This window comes from Capricornis sumatraensis, chromosome 10 (genome assembly GCF_032405125.1).
Source record: "Capricornis sumatraensis isolate serow.1 chromosome 10, serow.2, whole genome shotgun sequence".
Lineage (NCBI taxonomy): Eukaryota > Metazoa > Chordata > Mammalia > Artiodactyla > Bovidae > Capricornis > Capricornis sumatraensis.
In genome coordinates this window covers 95,095,805-95,119,193 of record NC_091078.1, presented here as the reverse complement: position 1 = coordinate 95,119,193, position 23,389 = coordinate 95,095,805, and the positions used below count along the sequence as shown (strand labels likewise).

At 39.3% G+C, this 23,389-nt stretch overlaps 1 protein-coding gene across 1 annotated transcript in view; it reads left to right on the top strand.

The window, feature by feature from the left end:
* DOCK3 (dedicator of cytokinesis 3) overlaps positions 1-23,389 on the top strand; it is a 261,704-nt gene that overhangs the window by 92,628 nt on the left and 145,687 nt on the right. The window contains exons 6-8 of the mRNA XM_068983119.1: positions 15,050-15,134; positions 21,780-21,821; positions 22,471-22,625. Coding sequence (XP_068839220.1) covers positions 15,050-15,134; positions 21,780-21,821; positions 22,471-22,625 — 282 coding nt within the window. The remainder of the gene's footprint in view (positions 1-15,049; positions 15,135-21,779; positions 21,822-22,470; positions 22,626-23,389) is intronic.

The window sequence follows — 23,389 nt, the reverse complement described above, 5'->3', positions numbered from 1 at the left end:
GCTTCAACATGAGTTTGAACTTCCCAGGATAAAAACTAAACTGGTACTATAATCAATATTTTATTCAGAGTTTAAATTAAATGCAGAGCTCTCCACATCTACATAATAGCCATTTTAATTTTGTTCCCTGAGATTAGGCATTATTATTTATTTGGCTGAAAATTTGAAGATTCCAACACTAAATTTACATGGCTTATACTTGTTGGCCTCATCACCTATGTGCACACTCATTCCATAAATGAAAATTATTAAAATTGTATTAAGTAGCAATCAGCATTTATAATATTGTGTCCTAAAATACAGGAAGGGCATTAAAACAAGGCTGTATTCAAATTAACTAGCCATCATCTCTACTAAAGTCTTCTATTCAAAGAATAAGTCAATTAATTATATCTTCTCCAAGGGAATTTTAAAATAATTTGTCTAGCAATGTAATTTTAATATGTTAATTTAATATTTTTGACGCCTTCCATAAAGATATTGAGAAAAATTTCTTCTCAGTCTCTAATATCATCCATCACCACAATAAATACAGCATAGCTGAGTTAAAGTTACATTAACCCAGGACTACTGACACAGCCTAATTGATCTTTGCCTTAGAAAAATACCTATTCTAGGAGTAAGAAATATTTTACTCTTAGAATAATTTATGGGATTTTTGTATTTCTTTTTTAGGTAAAAAGTACAGACTTGAATAAAATGTGAACATTTATGAGCTTTTGTTGAATTAGAATGATGTTTCTATAGATTCCAAGTATCAAATGAGAAAATTGGTTATCTTTTTATTGTGAAGTATCATCATTTGAGACAAATCACCAATAAATGTATACTTTATAGTTATTTTGTTCTTTCTCTTCCTGTCTATCATATTACTGGGTTTCTTACAGAAAAACCCAAATGAACTTTTTGACCAAATATTTCCCTCCCTTGCCTCTCTTTTGCACCTTCTCTTAGGTTTTCAAAGATCTCAACCCACCCATATCTCTTTCCTCCCACTTAGTTTATGTTCTTCACCAAGGGAGTTGCTCTTGGAGGAAGCAACACAAGCAATAATTTGGGTTGTACTATGTGAAAAATACAGCTACTCCGGAGTTTCCTCTGAGTAGATTCTTAGCTAGGACTCGGATAGGTTTATGGTTTAGTACTTTCTTTTTCAGCTTGCCTGATAGTTCAGTTCGTAAAGAATCCGCCTGCAGTGCCGGAGAGCCTGGTTTGATTCCTGGATTGGGAAGATCCCCTGGAGAAGGGATAGGCTACCCACTCTAGTATTTTGGGGCTTCCCTTGTGGCTCAGCAGATAAAGAATCTGCCTGCAATGTGGGAGACCTGGGTTCAATCCCTGGGTTCGGAAGATCCCCTTGAGAAAGGAACAGCTACCCACTCCAGTATTCTGGCCTGGAGTATTCTGGGCTGGAGAATTCCATGGACTACATCCTCTGGATCATGGAAAAAGCAAGAGAGTTCCAGAAAAACATCTATTTCTGCTTTATTGACTATGCCAAAGCCTTTGACTGTGTGGATCACAATAAACTGTGGAAAATTCTGAAAGAGATGGGGATACCAAACCACCTGACCTGCCTCTTGAGAAATCTGTATGCAGGTCAGGAAGCAGCAGTTAGAACTGGACATGGAACAACAGACTGGTTCCAAATAGGAAAAGGAGTATGTCAAGGCTGTATATTGTCACCTTGCTTATTTAACTTATATGCAGAGTACATCATGAGAAACGCTGGACTGGAAGAAGCACAAGCTGGAATCAAGATTGCCGGGAGAAATATCAATAACCTCAGATATGCAGATGACACCACCCTTACGGCAGAAAGTGAAGAGGAACTAAAAAGCCTTTTGATGAACGTGAAAGAGGAGAGTGAAAAAGTTGGCTTAAAGCTCAACATTCAGAAAACAAAGATCATGGCATCCGGTCCCATCACTTCATGGGAAATAGATGGGAAAAGACTGGAAATAGTGTCAGACTTTATATTTTTGGGCTCCAAAATCACTGCAGATGGTGACTGCAGCCATGAAATGAAAAGATGCTTACTCCTTGGAAGAAAAGTTATGACCAACCTAGATAGCATATTCAAAAGCAGAGACATTACTTTGCCGACTAAGGTCTGTCTAGTCAAGGCTATGGTTTTTCCAGTGGTCATGTATGGATGTGAGAGTTGGACTGTAAAGAAAGCTGAGCACCAAAGAATTGATGCTTTTGAACTGTGGTGTTGGAGAAGACTCTTGAGAGTCCCTCGGACTGTAAGGAGATCCAACCAGTCCATTCTGAAGGAGATCAGCCCTGGGATTTCTTTGGAGGGAATGATGCTGAAGCTGAAACTCCAGTACTTTGGCCACCTCATGCGAAGAGTTGACTCATTGGAAAAGACTCTGATGCTGGGAGGGATTGGGGGCAGGAGGAGAAGGGGATGACAGAGGATGAGATGGCTGGATGGCATCACTGACTCGATGGACATGAGTCTGAGTGAACTCCAGGAGTTGGTGATGGACAGGGAGGCCTGGCGTGCTGCGATTCATGGGGTCGCAAAGAGTCGGACACGACTGAGCGACTGAACTGACTGACTGACCGTCCATGGGGTCACAAAAAGTCAGACATGACTGAGCACCTTTCACTTTCACTTTCTCTTTAAGGGCATAGTGATATTTTCCAGCTTCAGGACATCTGAAATTAGTAGAAGCTTCCAATGCCTTCTTGGAGTTCTAATATAATATGTTGTGCCCATCATCATTCAGTAGCTTGTCATACTTAAGTCTGAGATGACCATGTTTAAAGTATGTATGTGTCAAAACTCTTCTGTCAAGTTATCATGTTCAAATAGTTTCCTTATACTCACACACACATGTTCATACTTATTCTTTGTGCATCTGTTTTGCTCATCAGTGTACCCTGCACTTACCACAGTACCTGCATTTCATAGGCACTACATGAAAATACCTAAGTAGCAGGGTAGGTTTTCCTTATGCCTGTTGGCTGCTCATTCATCAGTCTATGTTTTTTGTTCTTTCTGGACTGATGTATTGACACAAAATTATTCTTCAAACTATTTTGATCAAATTGATTATAGTCACTGATAGCCACTAGTATTTAACTTCATTGTTATTATTAATAGTGGAAAGGTGACAGGTATAGTGGAAATATCATGGGTTCCGAGTAAGACAGACCTAGCTTGAGACAAGCTGAACTGTACTTCCTTAATAGGCTGCTTAGTAAACTGGGCTTTGGTTTACTCAGTTATCAGTTCAGTTCAGTTGCCCAGTCATGTCCGACTCTTTGCAACCCCATGAATTGTAGCAGGCCAGGCCTCCCTGTCCATCACCGAATCCCAGAGTTCACTCAGACTCACATCCATGGAGTCAGTGATGCCATCCAGCCATCTCATCCTCTGTCATCCCCTTCTCCTCCTGCCCCCAATCCCTCCCAACATCAGAGTCTTTTCCAATGAGTCAACTCTTCGCATGAGGTGGCCAAAGTACTGGAGTTTCAGCTTCAGCATCATTCCCTCCAAAGAAATCCCAGGGCTGATCTCCTTCAGAATGGACTGGTTGGATCTCCTTACAGTCCGAGGGACTCTCAAGAGTCTTCTCCAACACCACAGTTCAAAAGCATCAATTCTTTGGCACTCAGCTTTCTTTACAGTCCAACTCTCACATCCATACATGACCACAGGAAAAACCATAGCCTTGAGTAGACGGACCTTAGTCGGCAAAGTAATGTCTCTGCTTTTGAATATGCTATCTAGGTTGGTCATAACTTTTCTTCTAAGGAGTAAGTGTCTTTTCATTTCATGGCTGCAGTCACCATCTGCAGTGATTTTAAGATGGGTTTAATACTGTGTACTTTTCATAGTTCCTAGAGGGGATATACATAAAATCCTATGTAAAATGCCTATTCCAAGTAAATGTTCAGTAAAAGGTAGCTATTATTAGTTACATGTTACATTTTATTATTATTTAAATATAAGTATACCATGCTTTCATTTGTTATACATATATGCTCCTTTTAAATACTAGAAAAGGTTACTGCCCACAGAAAATCTTAGTATCTCTAGCTTTTCTCAATTGATTCTGTGGAAGAACTATAAGGTTTGTGCAAAAGTAATTACAGTTTTGGACCATGAATTTTAAATCATTATAACTAGGCTCAAACACATCTTTATTAATCAAAATAGAAATCATTACAATCAACACATTTTTTGCCAATGAGAAATAAGGTAGCTTATTCCTGTAGTGTAAAAATCCATGCTTTGGGATTCAGTGAACTCGTGGAAAGCATTTTCTGCATCATGCTGGTTATAGAAGCATTTTCCCTGCAAAAATTTGTCAAGATGTTTGAAGGAAGCGGTAGTCAGTTGGTGGGATATCAGGTGAATATGGCGGATGAAACAAAACTTCATTCAACTTTTGAAGCATTGGTTATATGACATGTGGTCGGGCACTGTCATGGAGAAGAACTGGGCCCTTTCTGTTAACCAATGCCTGGCTGTAGCCGTTGTGATTTTCAATGAATTTCATCAATTTGCTGAGCATATTTCTCAGATATAATGGTTTCCCCAGCGTTCAGAAAGCAGTAATGGATCAGACTAGCTAACAGTGACCATGACCTTTTTTGATCCAAGTTTGGCTTTGGGAAGTGCTTTGGAGCTTCTTCTCAGTCCAGCAACTGGGCTAGTCGTTAACAGTGGTTGTATAAAATCCACTTTTCGTCACAAGTCACAATCTGATCGAGAAATGGTTTGTTTTTGTTGCCTAGAATAAGAAGTTCAGTTCAGTTCAGTCGCTCAGTCATGTCCTACTCTTTGTGACCCCATGAACTGCAGCACGCCAGGCCTCCTGTCCATCACCAACTCTCAGAGTCCACCTAAACCCATGTCCATTGAGTCGGTGATGCCATCCAACCATCTCATCCTCTGTCCCCTCCTCCTCCTGCCCTCAATCTTTCCTAGCATCAGTCTCTTTTGAAATGAGTCATCTCTTTGCATCAAGTGGCTAAAGTGTTGGAGTTTCAGCTTCAACATCAGTCCTTCCAGTGAACACCCAGGACTGATCTCCTTTAGGATGGACTGGTTGGATCTCCTTGCAGTCCAAGGGACTCTCAAGAGTCTTCTCTAACACCACAGTTCAAAAGCATCAATTCTTCAGTGCTCAGCTTTCTTTTTTTTTTTAATTGGAGGTTAATTGCTTTATAATATTGTATTGGTTTTGCCATACATCAGCATGAATCTGCCACAGGTGTACGCATGTTCCCCATCTGAACCCCCCTCCCTCCCCATATCATCCCTCTGGGTTGTCCCAGTGCACCAGCCCCAAGCATCCAGTATCATGCATCAAACCTGGACCGGCGATTCGTTTCATATATGATATTATACATATTTTAATGCCATTCTCCCAAATCATCCCACCCTTTCCCTCTCCCACAGAGTCCAAAAGCCTGTTCTATACATCCGTGTCTCTTTTGCTATCTCGCATACAGGGTTATCATTACCATCTTTCTAAATTCCATATGTATGCGTTAGTATACTGTATTGGTGTTTTTCTTAGTCCAGCTCTCACATCCATACATGACTACTGGAAAAACCATAGCCTTGACTAGATGGACATTTGTTGACAAAGTAATGGCTCTGCTTTTTAATATACTGGTTGGTCATAACTTTTCTTCCAAGGAGTAAGCGTCTTTTCATTTCATGGCTGCAGTCACCATCTGCAGTGATTTTGGAGCCCCAAAAAATAAAGTCAGCCACTGTTTCCACTGTTTCCCCATCTATTTGCCATGAAGTGATGGGACCAGATGCCATGATCTTCGTTTTCTGAATGTTGAGCTTTAAGCCAACTTTTTCACTCTCCTCTTTCACTTTCATCAAGAGGCTCTTTAGTTCCTCTTCACTTTCTGCCATAAGGGTTGTGTCATCTGCATATCTGAGGTTATTGACATTTCTCCCAGCAATCTTGACTCTAGCTTTTGCTTCCTCCAGTCCAGCATTTCTCATGATGTACTCTGCATATAAGTTAAATAAGCAGGGTGACAATATACAGCCTTGATGTACTCCTTTTCCTATTTGGAACCAGTCTGTTGTTCCATGTCCAGTTCTAAGTGTAGCTTCCTGATCTGCATATAGGTTTCTCAAGAGGCAGGTCAGGTGGTTTGGTATCCCCATCTCTTTCAGAATTTTCCACAGTTTATTGTGATCCACATGGAATAAGAGAAGATGATACTTCAAAACAATGATTTTTAAAAAAATTTTAGTTAGCTCATGAGGCACCCACTTACCAAGCTTTTTCACCTTTCCAATTATCTTCAAATGCTAAGGCTTCCCTGATAGCTCAGTTGGTAAAAAATCCACCTGCAATGCAGGAGACCCCAGTTCTATTCCTAAGTAGGGAAGATCCCCTGGAGAAAGGATAGGCTACCCACCCACTCCATTATTCTTAGGCTTCCCTTGTGGCTCGCTGGTATAGAATCTGCCTGGAATGTGGGAGACCTGAGTTCAATCCCTGGGTTGGAAAGATCCCCTTGAAAAGGGAAAGGCTATGCACTCCAGTATTATGTCCTGGAGGATTCCATGGACTGTATAGTCCTTGGGGTCACAAAGAGTGGGACATGACTGAGCAACTTTCACTTCACTTCACTTCGAATGCCTAATGACTGTAGAATGGTTGAATGGTTGATATTGAGTCCTTTGGCAACTTCTCGTGTAGTTTTAAGAGGATCAGCTTTGATGATTACTCTCAGTTGGTCACTGCCAACTTCCAGTGGCCAGGCACTGTGCTCCTCATCTTCAAGGCTCTTATCTCCTTTGCAAAACTTCTTGAACCACCACCGCACTGTACATTTGTTAGCAGTTCCTGAGCCACATGCATTGCTGATGTTGCAAGTTGTGTCTCCTGTTTTACGGCCCATTTTGAACTCAAATAAGAAAACTACTTGAATTTGCTTTTTGTCTAACATCATTTCCATTGTCTGAAATAAATATAAAATAAACAGAAAGTAATAAGTCATTAGCAAAAAACACTGAGTAAGAAATGTGCTTTAAAATGTTTTCAAAAATGTAATGTATTTTAAATGATGTAATTAAAATAACATAATCACATTTATTAAGACTGTATTCCAATATCAAAGGGTAAATTTCAGCAATGCAAAAACTGCAGTTATGTTTGCACCAACCTAATAAGTCCTAAATGCCTTAAAACATCCATCAGATATTATTAGTTAACTTCAGGTTATTTTCTGTTCTGTGGTTCAGATGAGCAAACCGAGAAGGAAGAAGATATGGTAGAATAGAGGGTGTCCCTGTTCTAGTGGTTAAGAATCCACCTGTTAACGTAGATTACTTGGGTTCGATCCCTGATCCAGGAAGGTCACACATGATGCAGAGCAACTAAGCCCGTGTGCCTCAACTATTGAGCCTATGCTGTAGAGCCTGGGGGTCACAGGTACTGAGCCCACGGGCTATACAACTACTGAAGCCCATGCAGCCTAGAGGCTGTGCTCTGCTCAAGAGAAACCACTGCCATGAGAAGCCCCCACAACACAGCTAGAGAGCAACAAAAACTCAGTGCAGCCAAACAGAAATAAAGAAATAAAATTATATTTTAAAAAGAAAATATAATATGGAACATTCAAAAGACATGTAAAATTCAAAGAATTTGTTAGATTTAGAACTTTTGAGAGGCACACCTAAAAGAAGGTAGGAGCAGAAATATGTCTCATTCACTGCTGTGTCCCTTAGTTCAGCATGAGCCTAGCATAGAGTAGGTGCTAAGAAATATTTATTGAATTATTGAAATTATTGAATGATTAATCCATTAATTATTGTGATTAATAATATTGTCATTATAGTGATTAATAACAAATTACGAAAGAAGACTAAATATTTTTATGAAGACTGTTCACCTAAGCTTTCCCAGTGGCTCAGAGGGTAAAGAATTTACCTGCAGTGCAGGAGACATAGGTTCAGTCCCTGGGTCGAGAAGATCCCCTAGAGGAGGAACTGGAGACCCACTCAGTATTCTTGCCTGGAAAATTCCGTGGACAGAGGAGCCTGGTGGCTAAGTCCTAAAGGTCACAAAGAGTTCAACACCACTGAGCTACTAAACACACATTCACCTAAGCCATTAGTAAGACCATTTGGAAGCAGTTCTCTACTACATCTGTTTGTTGTTGTTCAGTCACTAAGTTGTGTCCAACTTTTTCAACCCCATGGATTGCAGCATACCAGGCTCCTCTGTCCTCCACTATCTCCCAGAGTTTGCTCAAATTCATGTCCATTGAGTCAGGGATCCTGTCTGACCGTCTCGCCCTCTGTCGCCCCCTTCTCCTTTTGCCTTCATTCTTTCCCAGCATCAGAGTCTTTTCCAATGAGACGGCTCTTTCCATCAGGTGGCTAAAGTATTGGAGCTTCAGCTTCAGTATCAGTCCTTCCAATGAGTATTCAGGGTTGATTTCCTTTAGGATTGACTGGTTTGATCTCCTTGCAGTTGAAAGGACTCTCAAGAGTTCCCCAGCACCACAATTTGAAAGCATCAATTCTTTGGCGCTCAGCCTTCTTTATAATCCCACTGTTACATCCATACATGACTAATGGAAAAACCATAGCTTTGGTTAGACGGACCTTTGTTGGCAAATTAATGTCTCTGCTTTTTAATATGCTGTCTAGGCTTGTCATAGCTTTTCTTCCAAGGAGTAGATGTCTTTTAATTTAATGGCTGCAGTCACTGCCTGCAGTGATTTTGGAGTCCAGGAGCCTAAAATCTGTCACTGCTTCCATTTTTTACCTCTTCTATTTGCCATGAAGTGATGGGACCAGATGCCATGATTTTAGTTTTTTGAATGTTGAGTTTTAAGGTAGCATATTCACTCTCTTCTTTCACCCTCATCCAGAGGCCCTTTAGTTCGTTCCTCTTCACTTTCTGCCATTAGAGTGGTATCACCTGCATCTGAGGTTTTTATTTCTCCTGGAAATCTTGGTTCCAGCTTGTGATTCATCCGGCCTGGCATTTCATGTGATGTACTTTGCATCTAGGTTAAATAAGCAGGGTGGCAATATACAAACTTGTTGTACTTCTCTCCCAATTTTCAACTACGTCTATATGTAGATACATATGAGGTTGTATGCTTCCTGCTTGTGTCTATCTGTTTAGGAGTCTATTTTTGGACATTCTCTTTAATCACAATCCTTGTACTCTAAGTCATGTTTTAACTAATGATATAACACATAATGATAATTGTAACACCAGAAGCAGTTCACAGTGCCTGGAAATGTAGTGAGTGCTTTACATGGATTAATCCTTACACTAGTCTCAGTTCAGTTCAGTTCAGTCGCTCAGTCGTGTCCGACTCTTTGCGACCCCATGAATCGCAGCACTCCAGGCCTCCCTGTCCATCACCAACTCCTGGAGTTCACTCAGACTCAAGTCCATGGAGTCAGTGATGCCATCCAGCCATCTCATCCTCTGTCATCCCCTTCTCCTCCTGCCCCCAATCCCTCCCAGCATCAGAGTCTTTTTCCAGTGAGTCAACTCTTCTCATGAGGTGGCCAAAGTACTGGAGTTTCAGCTTTAGCATCATTCCCTCCAAAGAAATCCCAGGGCTGATCTCCTTCAGAATGGACTGGTTGGATTTCCTTGCAGTCCAAGGGACTCTCAAGAGTCTTCTCCAACACCACAGTTCAAAAGCATCAATTCTTCAGCACTCAGGCTTCTTCACAGTCCAACTCTCACATCCATACATGACCACAGGAAAAACCATAGCCTTGACTAGACGGACCTTTGTTGGCAAAGTAATGTCTCTGCTTTTGAATATGCTATCTAGGTTGGTCATAACTTTTCTTCCAAGGAGTAAGTGTCTTTTAATTTCATGGCTACAGTCACCATCTGCAGTGATTTTGGAGCCCAAAAAAATAAAGTCTGACACTGTTTCCACCGTTTCCCCGTCTATTTGCCATGAAGTGATGGGACCAGATGCCATGATCTTCGTTTTCTGAATGTTGAGCTTTAAGCCAACTTTTTCACTCTCCCCTTTCACTTTCATCAAGAGGCTTTTTAGTTCCTCTTCACTTTCTGCCATAAGGGTGGTGTCATTTGCATATCTGAGGTTATTGATATTTCTTCCGGCAATCTTGATTTCAGCTTGTGCTTCTTCCAGTCCAGCGTTTCTCATGATGTACTCTGCATATAGGTTAAATAAGCAGGGTGACAATATACAGCCTTAATGTACTGCTTTTCCTATTTGGAACCAGTCTGTTTTTCCACGTCCAGTTCTAACTGTTGCTTCCTGACCTGCATACAGATTTCTCAAGAGGCAGGTCAGGTGGTCTGATATTCCCATCTCTTTCAGAATTTTCCACAGTTTATTGTGATCCACACAGTCAAAGGCTTTGGCATAGTCAATAAAGCAAAATTAGATGTTTTTCTGGAACTCTCTTGCTTTTTCGATGATCCAGCAGATGTTGGCAATTTGATCTCTGGTTCCTCTGCCTTTTCTAAAACCAGCTTGAACATCTGGAAGTTCATGGTTCACGTATTGCTGAAGGCTGGCTTGGAGAATTTTAAATATTACTTTGCTAGCATGTGAGATGAGTGCAATTGTGCGGTAGTTTGAGCATTCTTTGGCATTGCCTTTCTTTGCGATTGGAATGAAAACTGACCTTTTCCAGTCCTGTGGCCACTGCTGAGTTTTCCAAATTTGCTGGCATATTGAGTGCAGCACTTTCACAGCATCATCTTTCAGAATTTGAAATAGCTCAACTGGAATTCCATCACCTCCACTAGCTTTGTTCATAGTGATGCTTTCTAAGGCCCACTTGACTTCCCAGTCCAGGATGGCTGGCTCTAGGTGAGTGATCACACCATCGTGATTATCTTGGTCGTGAAGATCTTTTTTATACAGTTCTTCTGTGTATTCTTGCCACCTCTTCTTAATATCTTCTGCTTCTGTTAGGTCCAGACCATTTCTGTCCTTTATTGAGCCCATCTTTGCATGAAATGTTCCCTTGGTATCTCTAATTTTCTTGAAGAGATCTCTAGTCTTTCCCATTCTATTGTTTTCCTCTATTTCTTTGCATTGATCACTGAAGAAGGCTTTCTTATCTCTTCTTGCTATTCTTTGGAACTCTGCATTCAGATGCTTATATCTTTCCTTTTTTCCTTTGCTTTTTGCTTCTCTTCTTTACACAGCTGTTTGTAAGGCCTCCTCAGACAGCCATTTTGCTGTTTTGCATTTCTTTTCCATAGGGATGGTCTTGATCCCTGTCTTCTGTACAGTGTCACGAACCTCATTCCATAGTTCATCAGGCACTCTATCTATCAGATCTAGGCCCTTAAATCTATTTCTAATTTCCACTGTATAATCATAAGGGATTTGATTTAGGTCATACCTGAATGGTCTAGTGGTTTTCCCTACTTTCTTCAATTTAAGTCTGAATTTGGCAATAAGGAGTTCATGATCTGAGCCACAGTCCCCTCCTGGTCTTGTTTTTGTTGACTGTATAGAGCTTTTCCATCTTTGGCTGCAAAGAATATAATCAGTCTGATTTCGGTGTTGACCATCTGGTGATGTCCATGTGCAGAGTCTTCTCTTGTGTTGTTGGAAGAGGGTACATACACTAGTCTATGATAGTCGAAAAGAGTCAAGAAGAGTCCTACTTGTGGGAGAGTCTAGATACAAACTAGGCAATCCAGTATCAGAGCACATGCTCCTAACCACTCTGATGCACTACCTTCCTTTGCTGTGAGAAGAGACTAAGTTGACCATCCCCTGCACTTAACCGTTCACTATTTTTAGAATATTCTATAGGAAAAAGAGCCAGGAATCTCTTTTACAGGGTGCAGTTTTAGTGGACATGTGTTGTTTCTCCCTGTGCAGCATCTCTGCCTTCTTCCTCTGAGGAGAGTTCTTCAATTTAGCTCTTGGAAACTATTTTCCTTCCATTGAAGATGATCTTAGAAGGAAACCAGCATTCGGTTTAATTAGATCACCCGTTAATCATTTTCTTACTTTTAAGATAATGAATGGCAACCCACTCCAGTACTCTTGCCTGGAAAATCCCATGGATGGAGGAGCCCGGTAGGCTGCAGTCCGTGGGGTCGCGAAGAGTCGGACACGACTGAACGACTGACTTCACTTTCGCTTTTCACTTTCATGCATTGGAGAAGAAACTGGCAGCCCACTCCAGTGTTCTTGCTTGGAGAATCTCAGGGATTGGGGAGCCTGGTCGGCTGCCATCTATGGGGTCGCACAGAGTTGGACACGACTGAAGTGACTTAGCAGCAAGCAGCAAGATAATGAAACAGGAAACAACGGTACTATGTTCTAGTGACTTCTAGGAGAGTGAAAGCACTTTGCTATTAGGGGAGAATTAACATGCTGGATATGAACATTTGCTTGGCTCAAAATTACTCTTATTTCCTGTATCTACCATCATTTGGTGCATGATAGATCCTCAGCGAGTATCTTTGATGTGAGTTGATGGATATATGGGTGAATAATTGAATGGACAGGCCAGCTAAGGTTTTCACAGTGCTAAGGTAGAGTTTTCATAGATGCCTCCAGCCAAGCTCCTGGAGACTGCATGTGGTGCACTCCCACTGGGCACATACTCTCATAGCCTTACTGACTTAGATCCATGTGGATTTTTTCTTAAGTTATTGTAATGAAAATATCTGTTTTGATTGGATTATTTGTACAGTCTTTCTTTTTGTTAAGTTATTGTAATATTGAGACTACCTCCTGTATTTTGTGACCACCAGTGGTTAAAGAATATGTATGGAATCTTTATTTTTGTATTTAAAGAAGTTTTCACACCATGACTACAGAAAATTTGTAAAATGTTTTAGGTTGATAAATTGTCTAATTTCACTTTCTTATACAAATTCTATTATCATTTTTGTGATCTTTCCACTGTTTGATATCATAACTTCATTATCTTTAAATTATAAATTGATATTTTAGGTCAAATATCAATTTGATATCATAACTTCATTATCTTTAAATTATAAATTGCTTTTTAAGATGAGAGAGATAGAAAGGATGGACTTCAACTATATCTTGCTCTCCATGACACTGCTGCCTTTACATGCTATAAGTATTAGAAGCCAGAGGCCTGACATTATTTCAGAGAAATTAAGAATAATTAATAAGAGCTGATTGAATGGAGTACCTCTTTGATGTATGAAGATAGGAAATAAAATCTCTTACAGATTTAAGTGCATTAACTTCCAGGAATCATATTTGATGGCATGGTTTTACCTTTAAACTATGAACTATTGTAGTTAAGGTCAACAGTATATTACTGATTTTCTCATCATGAAAAACTAAATGTTTATTTTTTTTAGCGTTTAGTACCAAAAAATTGTTTCCTCTTTAAAAACTCATATTTCTCTATTGTAGAATAAAGCAAATTATAGTAATAGATAACAGAAAAATATGAGATTTTTATCCTTTAATAGGAAAATAGGTTTCTTTTTTCTTTCCTGCCAAAAACTATACATCTAAATTTTAATTTTTGGTCATAGTAATCATACTAGTCTTTGTGATTAGTGTATTTACTTATGGCTTCTTCATGTAGGTTTGAGTTCCCATTTGTATTTTATCAGTCTTATTTCTTATTACAATTTCTTGAACCTCTTGATATAAAATATAAAAAAATAAAAACCTTTTCCTATAAAATAGGGTATAAATTATAATAAAATAATTTTGCATTTTGGATATATACATGACTTATTTCAAATAAGAGTTTCAGATCTCAGTGTAATGTAGTAAAGGTTTATTTCTCTGGGAGTTTTATGCACAGAAAGAGCCTAGTGAATTTGTTAGCATATGTTAGCATTCTAAACATAGTTCATAATCTAGGTGAAGAGAAATAAATGTATACTTCTCCTTCCATCATCTATGGAATACTTTGCTGGGTGCAGTAATTCCTAACACTTGTTTTAGAGTAGGGTGATTACAGAGCATCTCTGAAACCCTGATGAGAGTTACAGGCCCTCTGCTCAGAGAAAATGAATACATGAACACATGCACATACTTGTATAGGTAGTTGCGGGGTTCCACAACCTCTTAATCCCATTAGCCTCCAGATTTAGAGCTGTTGTTCTAGAGAGTGAGAAAGGACCTAATATGTATTGAAAAGAAATTATATACCATATTTGAACCTAAGAGCTCTTCCTGTACAGAGTTATTTCCAGTGTCCTATATTGCCTCCTAACCAACGATTAATCATCATCACTTGTTCCTCTGCCCAAGTTACACCAGATCTTTGAAGTTTTGTTTTCCTCAGTAGTAGTGCTCTCTGGTTAAACTTCCATCTAAGATGTCTTAAGATATTGGCTAATGTGTGGTGAAGTCTTTGCTATAACCCAACGTCAATATTAAGTAAGTTGAAAATGAAATAAAATGCAATCAAAACATGCATTTCTTTGAGTTTAATACTTTTAGGAGGTAATTGTTTCCCTTTTCTTGTGGCCATACCACATGCCTTGCAGGATCTCAATTCCCTAACCAGGGATTGAACCTGTGCCCTCAGCACTGAAAGTACAGAGTTTTGGACCTCCTGGAATTCCCAGAAGCTTATTTTTGATTTTGACTTTGAAATCCATATCTGCTTGGACACTAGTTTTTTTTTATCCTAGTGAAAGTAATGCATGATTGAGCCTTGTTCATACTTGCAGGATAGGGGGAAATAGAAAAATAAACGTGATTTATTAATGATATGAGAAAAGAAAATCCAACCATAATGAACTCAAGCAATCTGTTAACAAATGTGATACTGAATGAATCCTTTTTTAGCATTACAGGGAGAACTGCTTGATGACTAAAATTGTCACAGTCTTAAAATTCCTGGCCTCATTGATTTATCTAAAGGTGAACATTGTTGTTCATGTCTGACTCTTTGTGAGTCACAGTTAAGCTGGATAAAGGCATGTTTCTGCTAAGGCAGCATCTGAACCTCTGTCCACAAGGTCATGGCTGGCATAGACTTCCAGGCTTATAAAGAGAGGTGAGTAATCTGAGGACACGGCATGCTGAATGTGGTCTTTCTCTTTCCTAGGCATTTGGGCCTGGATCTGGTGCCTCGAAAGGACTTTGAAGTAGTGGATTCAGACCAGATCAGTGTCTCAGACCTCTATAAAATGGTAAGAAATATTACACAGGGTAGTTTGTTCCTGCACACTTAGTTTTTTTCTCTCTTATTATCTCTAATTACATTATGAAACAATATTGCTAAAATCATTCACCTTTGTTTCAAGTGTATTTAAGGGGGTCTTCCTTATCAGGACAGTACCTATCATACTCAATCTCTAAAGGGAATTACTGTGTAGGGCTGTTGGGCTTACTGTAATGTCTAGGGGTCATTTCTCAGTTGGTTTTGCTGGTGAAGAGAGTTCCTTCAGCATGAAGAAGTTACTAAAAGAGAAGATACTGAAGCTGAAAAGAGCCAGTTATTAGTTAATGTAGTGATTAACCCTGGAAATAAAGTACCAGCATTTCTTAAAATTTTTTTATTGAGTTATAGTTGATGTACATTGTTGTGTTAGTTTCTGGTGTATAGCAAGGTGATTCAGTTTTATGTGTGTATGTGTGTGTATGTATTCTTTTTCAGATTCTTTTCCATTATAGGTTATTATAAGGTATTGAATATAGTTCCCTGTGTTATACAGTAGGATGTTGTTTATCAGTGTGCCAGTACTTCTAAGATAAATCTTTAACTATCTGTTGGTTATTATAAAAGTATATTGAATTGATTGATGACCAGGGTGGGTGACACTTTGCAGGCTGAGTGAGAAGAAGTAACTAAAACAAAGGTATGAATTTTTAAAGTAAAACAAATAAACATAAGAAATCTCAGGTGATTATTAAGCTTAGACTAAGGGACTGGGTCAAGCCTCACTTTGAGGAGAATATATTTGAGATGAGACTATATTGGTGAGAGTTACAAGTTTTAGAAAACATTACAAATTTCTGTTAAGAAAATGTAATATTTTTAGGGAATGCAGAGGATGCAAAGTATGTTGCTTGGTCAAGGACCACAGAAAATTTGCCTAGATAACATATACAAATGACATATCAGTTGCTTCTGTATATTTGCTTATGTATATTTATAAGAATACAAAAGCATTTGTGTTCAGTTGTCATAAAGTGATAGGTGTGAAATTAAAGATGAACATGACATTCTTTTTCTTAAGAATATCACCATCTAGGATATTGGTTGCTCTTTCTAGGTTATGGAGGATCAGATAATATTTCTTCCCAGGACAATACAAGTATGATTTTGCATACAAAATTCTACACTCAATTTTAGGGAATTGATAGTTACCTCTGAAACCCATGCATGGTCCCCATGTTTAAAAATTACTTTAGTGAGATCAGATAGACCACAAACAAGAATGTTTATGAGCTGCATGCAATAATTAAGATATACACTCCTGCTGTTAAAGGGAGTGACTGATATCCTGGGGCTGAGAAAAATCTATGAAAGCTTCCAATTAAAGCTTCCAGGCAAGTGATACTTAAGATGAGTCTTGAAGGATGAACAGGGCTTCAGCAGAAAAGCAGGCCAAAAGAAAAGACATCCCAAAATGGCACAGAGCATAGGGAGGTAGTAATTCCAGCAAACTGTAAGATACTTGGTAACTTTGACATATAAGTACGTGTTAGCAATTGTGAGATAAAACCAAGAAAGAGACATCAGCCAGATCATGCAAGCCTTTGTAAGCCCCCAATTGATAGAACTATTACTCTGATAGAACCATGGAGTGATGTGATTGGATGTGGGTTTTAAATGCTGAAGTGAAGTCCCTCAGTCGTGTCCGACTCTTTGCGACCCCATGGACTGTAGCCTACCAGGCTCCTCTGTCCATGGGATTTTCCAGGCAACAGTTCTGGAGTGGATTGCCATTTCCTTCTCCAGGGGATCTTCCCAACCCAGGGATCGAACCCAGGTCTCCCACATTGTAGACAGATGCTTTACCACCTGAGCCATGCTGAGAGAGTATAAAATGCACAAGACTGGAATGAGGGAGGAAAGAGACCATGGAAATGATTCAGACAAGAAATAATGGCTAGGCAGCAATAGGAATGGAGAAGAAATACCATGGAGAATGCAGATGAATTTTGGTGATCAATTAGATTGGAGAGTGAAGGAGACAGAGAATCTTGAAAGTAGTAAGAAAAAAGAAATTTGTCACTTATAAGAAAACCCTTATAAGACTAACAGCATATTTCTCAGCAGAAACTTTGCAGGCCAGGAGAGAGTAGGATGAGACAAAGTGCTGGAAGAAAAAAGCTGCCAACCAAGAATATTTCACCCAGCGAAGTTGTCCTTCAGAAACAGAGGAGTTAGGAAGATTTTCCCAGATACAGAAAAGCTACGGGAGTTCTTCACTCCTAGAACTGCCTTACAAGAAATGCTGAAGGTTCTTTAGGCTGAAATGAAAGGGTGCTAACTAGTAGCATAAAAACATATGATGATGTAAAATGCAGTGGTAAAGATAAGTATATAGTCAAATTCAGAATACTCCAATACTGTAATAGGGTGATATATAACTCTTAATATGAATGTTAAAAGATAGAAAACATAAAAATAACTATAACCCCTGTGGAAAATAGAATGGAAGTTCCTCAAAATATAGAAAGTAGAACTACTGTATGGTCCAGCAACCCACTTCTGGTGACAGGGCCAAAGGAACTGAAATCAGGATCTCAAAGAAATAGCTTTACTTCCATGTTTATTAAAGCATTGTTCATAGTAGCCAAGACATGGGAAAAACTTGTGTCTTCATTGATGGATGAGTGGGTAAGAAAAAGGTGGTGTGTATATACAGTGGAATTATTATTCAGTCATAATAAAGAAGGAAATCCTGCCATTTGCATCTTGGATGAACCTTGAGAACACTATGTTGTTAGGTGCAGTAAGTCAGAGAATGGCAAATACTTTATGATCTCACTTGTATACAGAATTTTTAAAAAGCTGAATTCATACGAACAGTAGACTGGTGGTTGTTAAGAGCTGGGGAATGGGAGAAATGAGGTTTTGGTTGAAAGGTACAAGCTTCCAGTTACGAGAACATTGATTTCTGGGAATCTAAAACATGATGACTGTAGTTAACAATAATGCATTATATACTTGAAAATTACCCAAGGAGTAGATCTAATTGTTCTCACCACAGTAACAACAACAGAAAGGTAAATATTAGATGAAGGAGGTGTTAACTAACCTTGTTGTGGTATTCACTTTGCCATATATACAGTATCAAATCACCACATTGGATGCTTTAAGTTCATACAATGTTTATGCCAATTATATATCAATAAAGCTAGAAAACGTTTCCCAGAACTTTTAGATAGGAGTACTCATATTTAAAAAGCCTGGATATTTATCACTTAATAGTGACATTTCAGCTCACTAAAGCTGAAAGTTTCTAGAGCGAAAAATAGGTCACCTGCTAAAGGATTTGTTGTAAGAACAGCATTTGTCTTCCTAATAGCAATATTGAAAACTAGAAAATAATGAGAAATTGCTTTTAAAATTCTGAGGGAAGATAAAATTTAACCTAGAATTCTGTATTTACTCAGCCACACTATCCATCAAGTAGGGGAGTAGCCTAAAGAAAACTTTGGTTGCTCAAAATCTCAAATCTTTTTCTTTGATCCCTTTTCAGGAAACAGCAGAGAAATAAGTTATGTATTTGACATGAAGAAGTAAATGAAAAGATGCTTAAATGTCCCATCCAGGAAAGAGATTCTAACTCAAACAGGAGGGGCAAAGAATTCTTAGGTTAACATCAGTGGGAAGGTGCAGGATGACAGTTGTGTGACAGACCTAGAGAGTAACTGGTCCATGATAAAGCAGGAGGGCAGCCAGGTGGGATCTGCTACTGAAAGGTGTTTTATAGAGCTGTGGGCAGGGAGGTGGTTGTAGAAGAGACCCTATAATTTAAATAAATCCAGTACAAAATCATAAAGTAGTAGAAGAAAGAAAATTTAATTGAAGTACATTCCTTGGCTCAGAAGTGAACTATATATAAAAGTTATAATACTATAAATAAGTTTTAACCATACTTGTGAGCTACTGGGAAGACAGATGAAATAGATGTAAACAAGTGTGAAAATCTTCAGCTACCATAAGAAGCCAGTAGATAAATCTCAGACTGGATTTAAAAAAGAGCAGTATAAGTATGACATTTTGAAATATATGAGAAATGCTAGAAAAAAACACAGTAAAGACTGGAAGTTGCTTATCCCTGGAGAATGGTACTGGGTGAATGGAGGACTGATTTTTTTATTGCAAGCCTTTAGAACTATTTACCTTTTAATCAATGTTCTTTTGAAAGATCAGTGTTTATACTTCCATTTCTAGATTTAAATCAATTGATTAGATTATTTATTATAACCATCAAGCATCATTTCGTTGGTGATCCTGACCAGATATATATGTCTTACATTTCCTTGTAAGACCCAAAGTATCTAACACAATTCCCAGTGTATATAGCAGGCAATTTAATTGTGTTATTCAACTGAATAGAATGCCTCAAGCTGCACTCCCCTCCCCCACCATGTCGTTAGACCTTTATGAACTAATGTACCAGAGAATCCAAAGGGCTAAAAATGACTTCTCTGTGGGGTAAAATTTGGCAGAGGCAATAGTGTAGTCCATACATTACTTAATTAATATGTATTTTGTATGTATATTGCCCTTAGGATATAAAGATGATTAAGCTAGGTACCTCGTGCACTGGTAGGGCAAAATCTGGAGTTGGGTAGTAAACATGGGAACATAATACGTTAGAGCTCTAACAGGTGATGATGGTTCTGGAGAGGGAAGTACTAGCTGGCCAGCTGACCGCTTCCTGACAGCAGGGTAGTGGTTTTTCCTTATGGTGCCATGAAAGACATTCCAGAATGCCAGTTCTGATGCCATTCTCTGGCCACCCATGGGTGTGCTTTCAGACTCAGTTGAAGAATTCTTCCCAGATTTGATACCTCTGAAGTCTGGAATGATGTCTGTTACTGTCAGCTGGGATGAGTTACACTGAAATTAGCTGTGAACTCCCATATATAGTTATAATTGAATATTAATGATTATGAATTGGTAGTCACTTTTAAGAGCTAGTCAGTAAATTCACTTGAGAAGAATAACTTAATGTAGCCCCTAAAAATAAAATAAAGCAGTGGAAAGAGTTTCAGGCCAGTAACTTCCTTCCCAGTGGGATATGAGTCAGTAAACCATGGAAAGCTTGATTTTTTTTTTTTTTGAAAGCATGATTTTCTTAAAGCTTTTTTGTGACCTATTTTATATATGGGGTATTCTTTTGTACATAGGCATTCTGTGTGCTGACTTCCCCAGCTGGTGGAGACCTGTTTTAATTATACTTAATATGTATCATGGGAACATGTATTCCCATGGATGAACATTAATAGTCGATAATAATTAGCTACTATAGCTAATAATGCACATGAATATTTAATAACTACTACAGCTAGTTAGATGCACTTAATGTTTAATTGTACTTCAGTTTTATTCAGGGTTAAATATATTTGGTAAAAGAACAAAACCATTCTAATCAGCAGCCGTTCTTCTTACCCATGTGATATGAAACAGTCCACCTAAGCAGTGCTGCCTCTGGGGGCCAGAAGGAAGCAGGATAGAAACTCTCATTGCTGAGTCTGCCAAGACCAAGGACCTGAAGAATGGCGAACCCACCATTCTTCCTGGAATTCAGGGTTTACTTCTGAATGTGACAGACTTTTCTGTAATAGCTAATTATCAAGAACACTACCAATAATAAGAATAATACTAACTGACCATAACAGTGATCAGCCATTTACAGTGTGTACTGTGCTGGGTTAATCTGCACAAGACCCTGTGAGGTTCAGCACAAAAAGTCATCCTCACTGTACAGGTGAGGAAAGTGTGAGTCAGGATTTAACCAGCAGCTCTGACTCTTGCACTTAGGTCCCTAACTGCTGTGTCATGCTGCTTCCCATTGTGTCATTTGAACCTCACAGTAACCTTGTGAGGAAGACAGTGAAAGCTTTTATTTCGTTTTTATAGCCGAGGGGAATGTCCCTTGGAGAGCATAAGCAATTTGTCTGAAGTTTCACAAGCAAGTGCCTGTAGCTGGGATTGGAATCTGCTTCTGCTGACTTTAGCCAGCCCCAAAGGAGCAGCATGAAGAGATGTTTGGAAAGGAGCCACCTGGGGTTAAAGGCTCTGCCTCCTGCAGTGGACAGCCCAAGGAAGCTGCGTCACATAGTGCAGGGCGTGGTACAGTGTGTAGAGAGGACAGTAGTGAAGCAGAACTCCAGTATCAAGCACCCTTTTGTGACTTGGCTGATACTCTAAGCTAGAAAGGCCTGGGTTTGAATCTAGACTTGCCACCTTCTTGCTGTGTGGAATCTTCAGCATCTCACTTCCTTGTACTAAGCCTTAGTTGCCTCTGTCAAATACAAACAACATTTGTCTAACAAGGTTATTATAATGAAATGAGATCATATATGTAAAATATGCTTAGCATATAGAAGGTGCTTTAAAAAGATAGTTGCTGTATGACTCAGGAAACTCAAACAGGGGCTCATGACAATCTAGAAGGGTGGGATGGGGAGGTAGATGGGAGGGAGGTTCGGGAGGGAGGGGACATGGGTGTACCTATGGCTGATTCTTGTTGATGTTTGACAGAAAACAACAAAATTCTGTAAAGGAATTATTCTTCAATTAAAAAGTTAAAATGGCAACAAAAGTTAGTTTCTTTCCCAGTTGATCTTTTTCTTTCTTTCCATAGCATTTATCTAGCCGGCAGAGTGTACAGCAAAGCACATCTCAGGTAAGCAACTTAAGACAGGCCTCCCAGTCTTTTCCCTAATTCTTTCTTTTAAGCAGTTATAAAATAGGTATGCATCAGGAAATTATTGACTTCTTTTTTTTTTTTTTTTAACCACTGACTGCTTTATTGTGACCTAAGGAACTCTGATCTCCTAGCAAACTTGGCTAGTCTCCACTTCTCTGTGCAAATTTACACAAGTACAATTGAAATGAAATAGACAGAGACACTAAAATGAATCAGTCTGAGAAAATAAAAATGGTATTTAGAACAGTAACTATTACTATCTAACAGTGTAAACCAAGTCCAGCAGGATCGTGACAGCATCTCCAAGAAGTGACTTTGAAAATGGTTCTCTGGAGAATTTAGATGTATGTGGCCTGGTGGAGATTTTGAGTTCACTCATCAGCTGGAATTACTGTTCCCATATCTCCTTCACTCTGTTTACTTTTCCCAGCTATGTATTTGCCTACCTCAAACCAAGCACATTAACACAACACCTGCTAGTAGCAGAGATAACACCTCTAATCTCTCTCTCTCTTACATGATCCCCTTCAGCAGTATGAGGAGAGTTAGTCATTTCATTTTCATTTCATTTAGGGTCAATATGGTAACTAAAATAGAAGTCACTGTCTTTTGCCTTCCTCGTTAGGTGGATACAGTGCGCCCACGTCATGGGGAAAGCTGTCGGATACCAGTACCACATCACTTCTTCCTCAGTCTGAAGAGTCTCACCTACAACACCATTGGGGAAGATACTGATGTCTTCTTTTCCTTATATGATATGAGAGAAGGCAAGCAGATCAGGTAAAAGTTGCTAGAAGCGCTCGCGAGGTTGAGACTGTATTCAAATGGTATGTCCTGGATCATGGGCCTCTCTAGACTTCAGAGAAGACAGATACACAGAGGAGGGAAAACAAGGTGAAGTAACCTACTCTTATTTGGCTGAGGGTTTTCCTTCACATCCCAGTTTTCCCTGAATTCACAAGGGGCCTCTTTTGTATCCTGTGCCTATTTCCCCCTCAGTCTTGGCCACCACCAGCTCAGGGAAAGAAGAGGATGCATCTGTCTATTCAGTGCCAGAGAAAACACAAAGGAGAAACATAGAACAAAGCAAATTCAGCACAGAGACCCTGCTCTTGAATGCAGGAACCCTTGGACTCTGCTTTGCTGCTTGTGTGAGAGAGGGTTCCCAAGGAAATAGGCTAATGTGGTTCTGTCTGAGGGTAGCCCCAGCCCTCATTTTCAGTCTTGCCCTGTAAGAGGAAGAGCATCTTCTGGACAAAAGGAAAAGTTGTACTGACTCCATCATTCCTTTTTGCCTTGGGTTGGAGGAGAAGCCACATAAAGAGGCTGACGGGCAATAGACCATGTGTCTTGACAGAGCAGTGAGGCCCTTAAGCATGAGCCACTGTGGCAGTGCTTTTCCCCTTGAAAGGTAGGGAGAAATCAAGGCGATACTAGGCTTCTCTTCCTCTTCAGTTCAGCAAGGCTCTGATGGGGTGAGAAGACGTTTGTGGGAAGCCCCAGGTTTTCTTTGTGGTTGTATTCTAGGTAGAACAGAGAGAAAA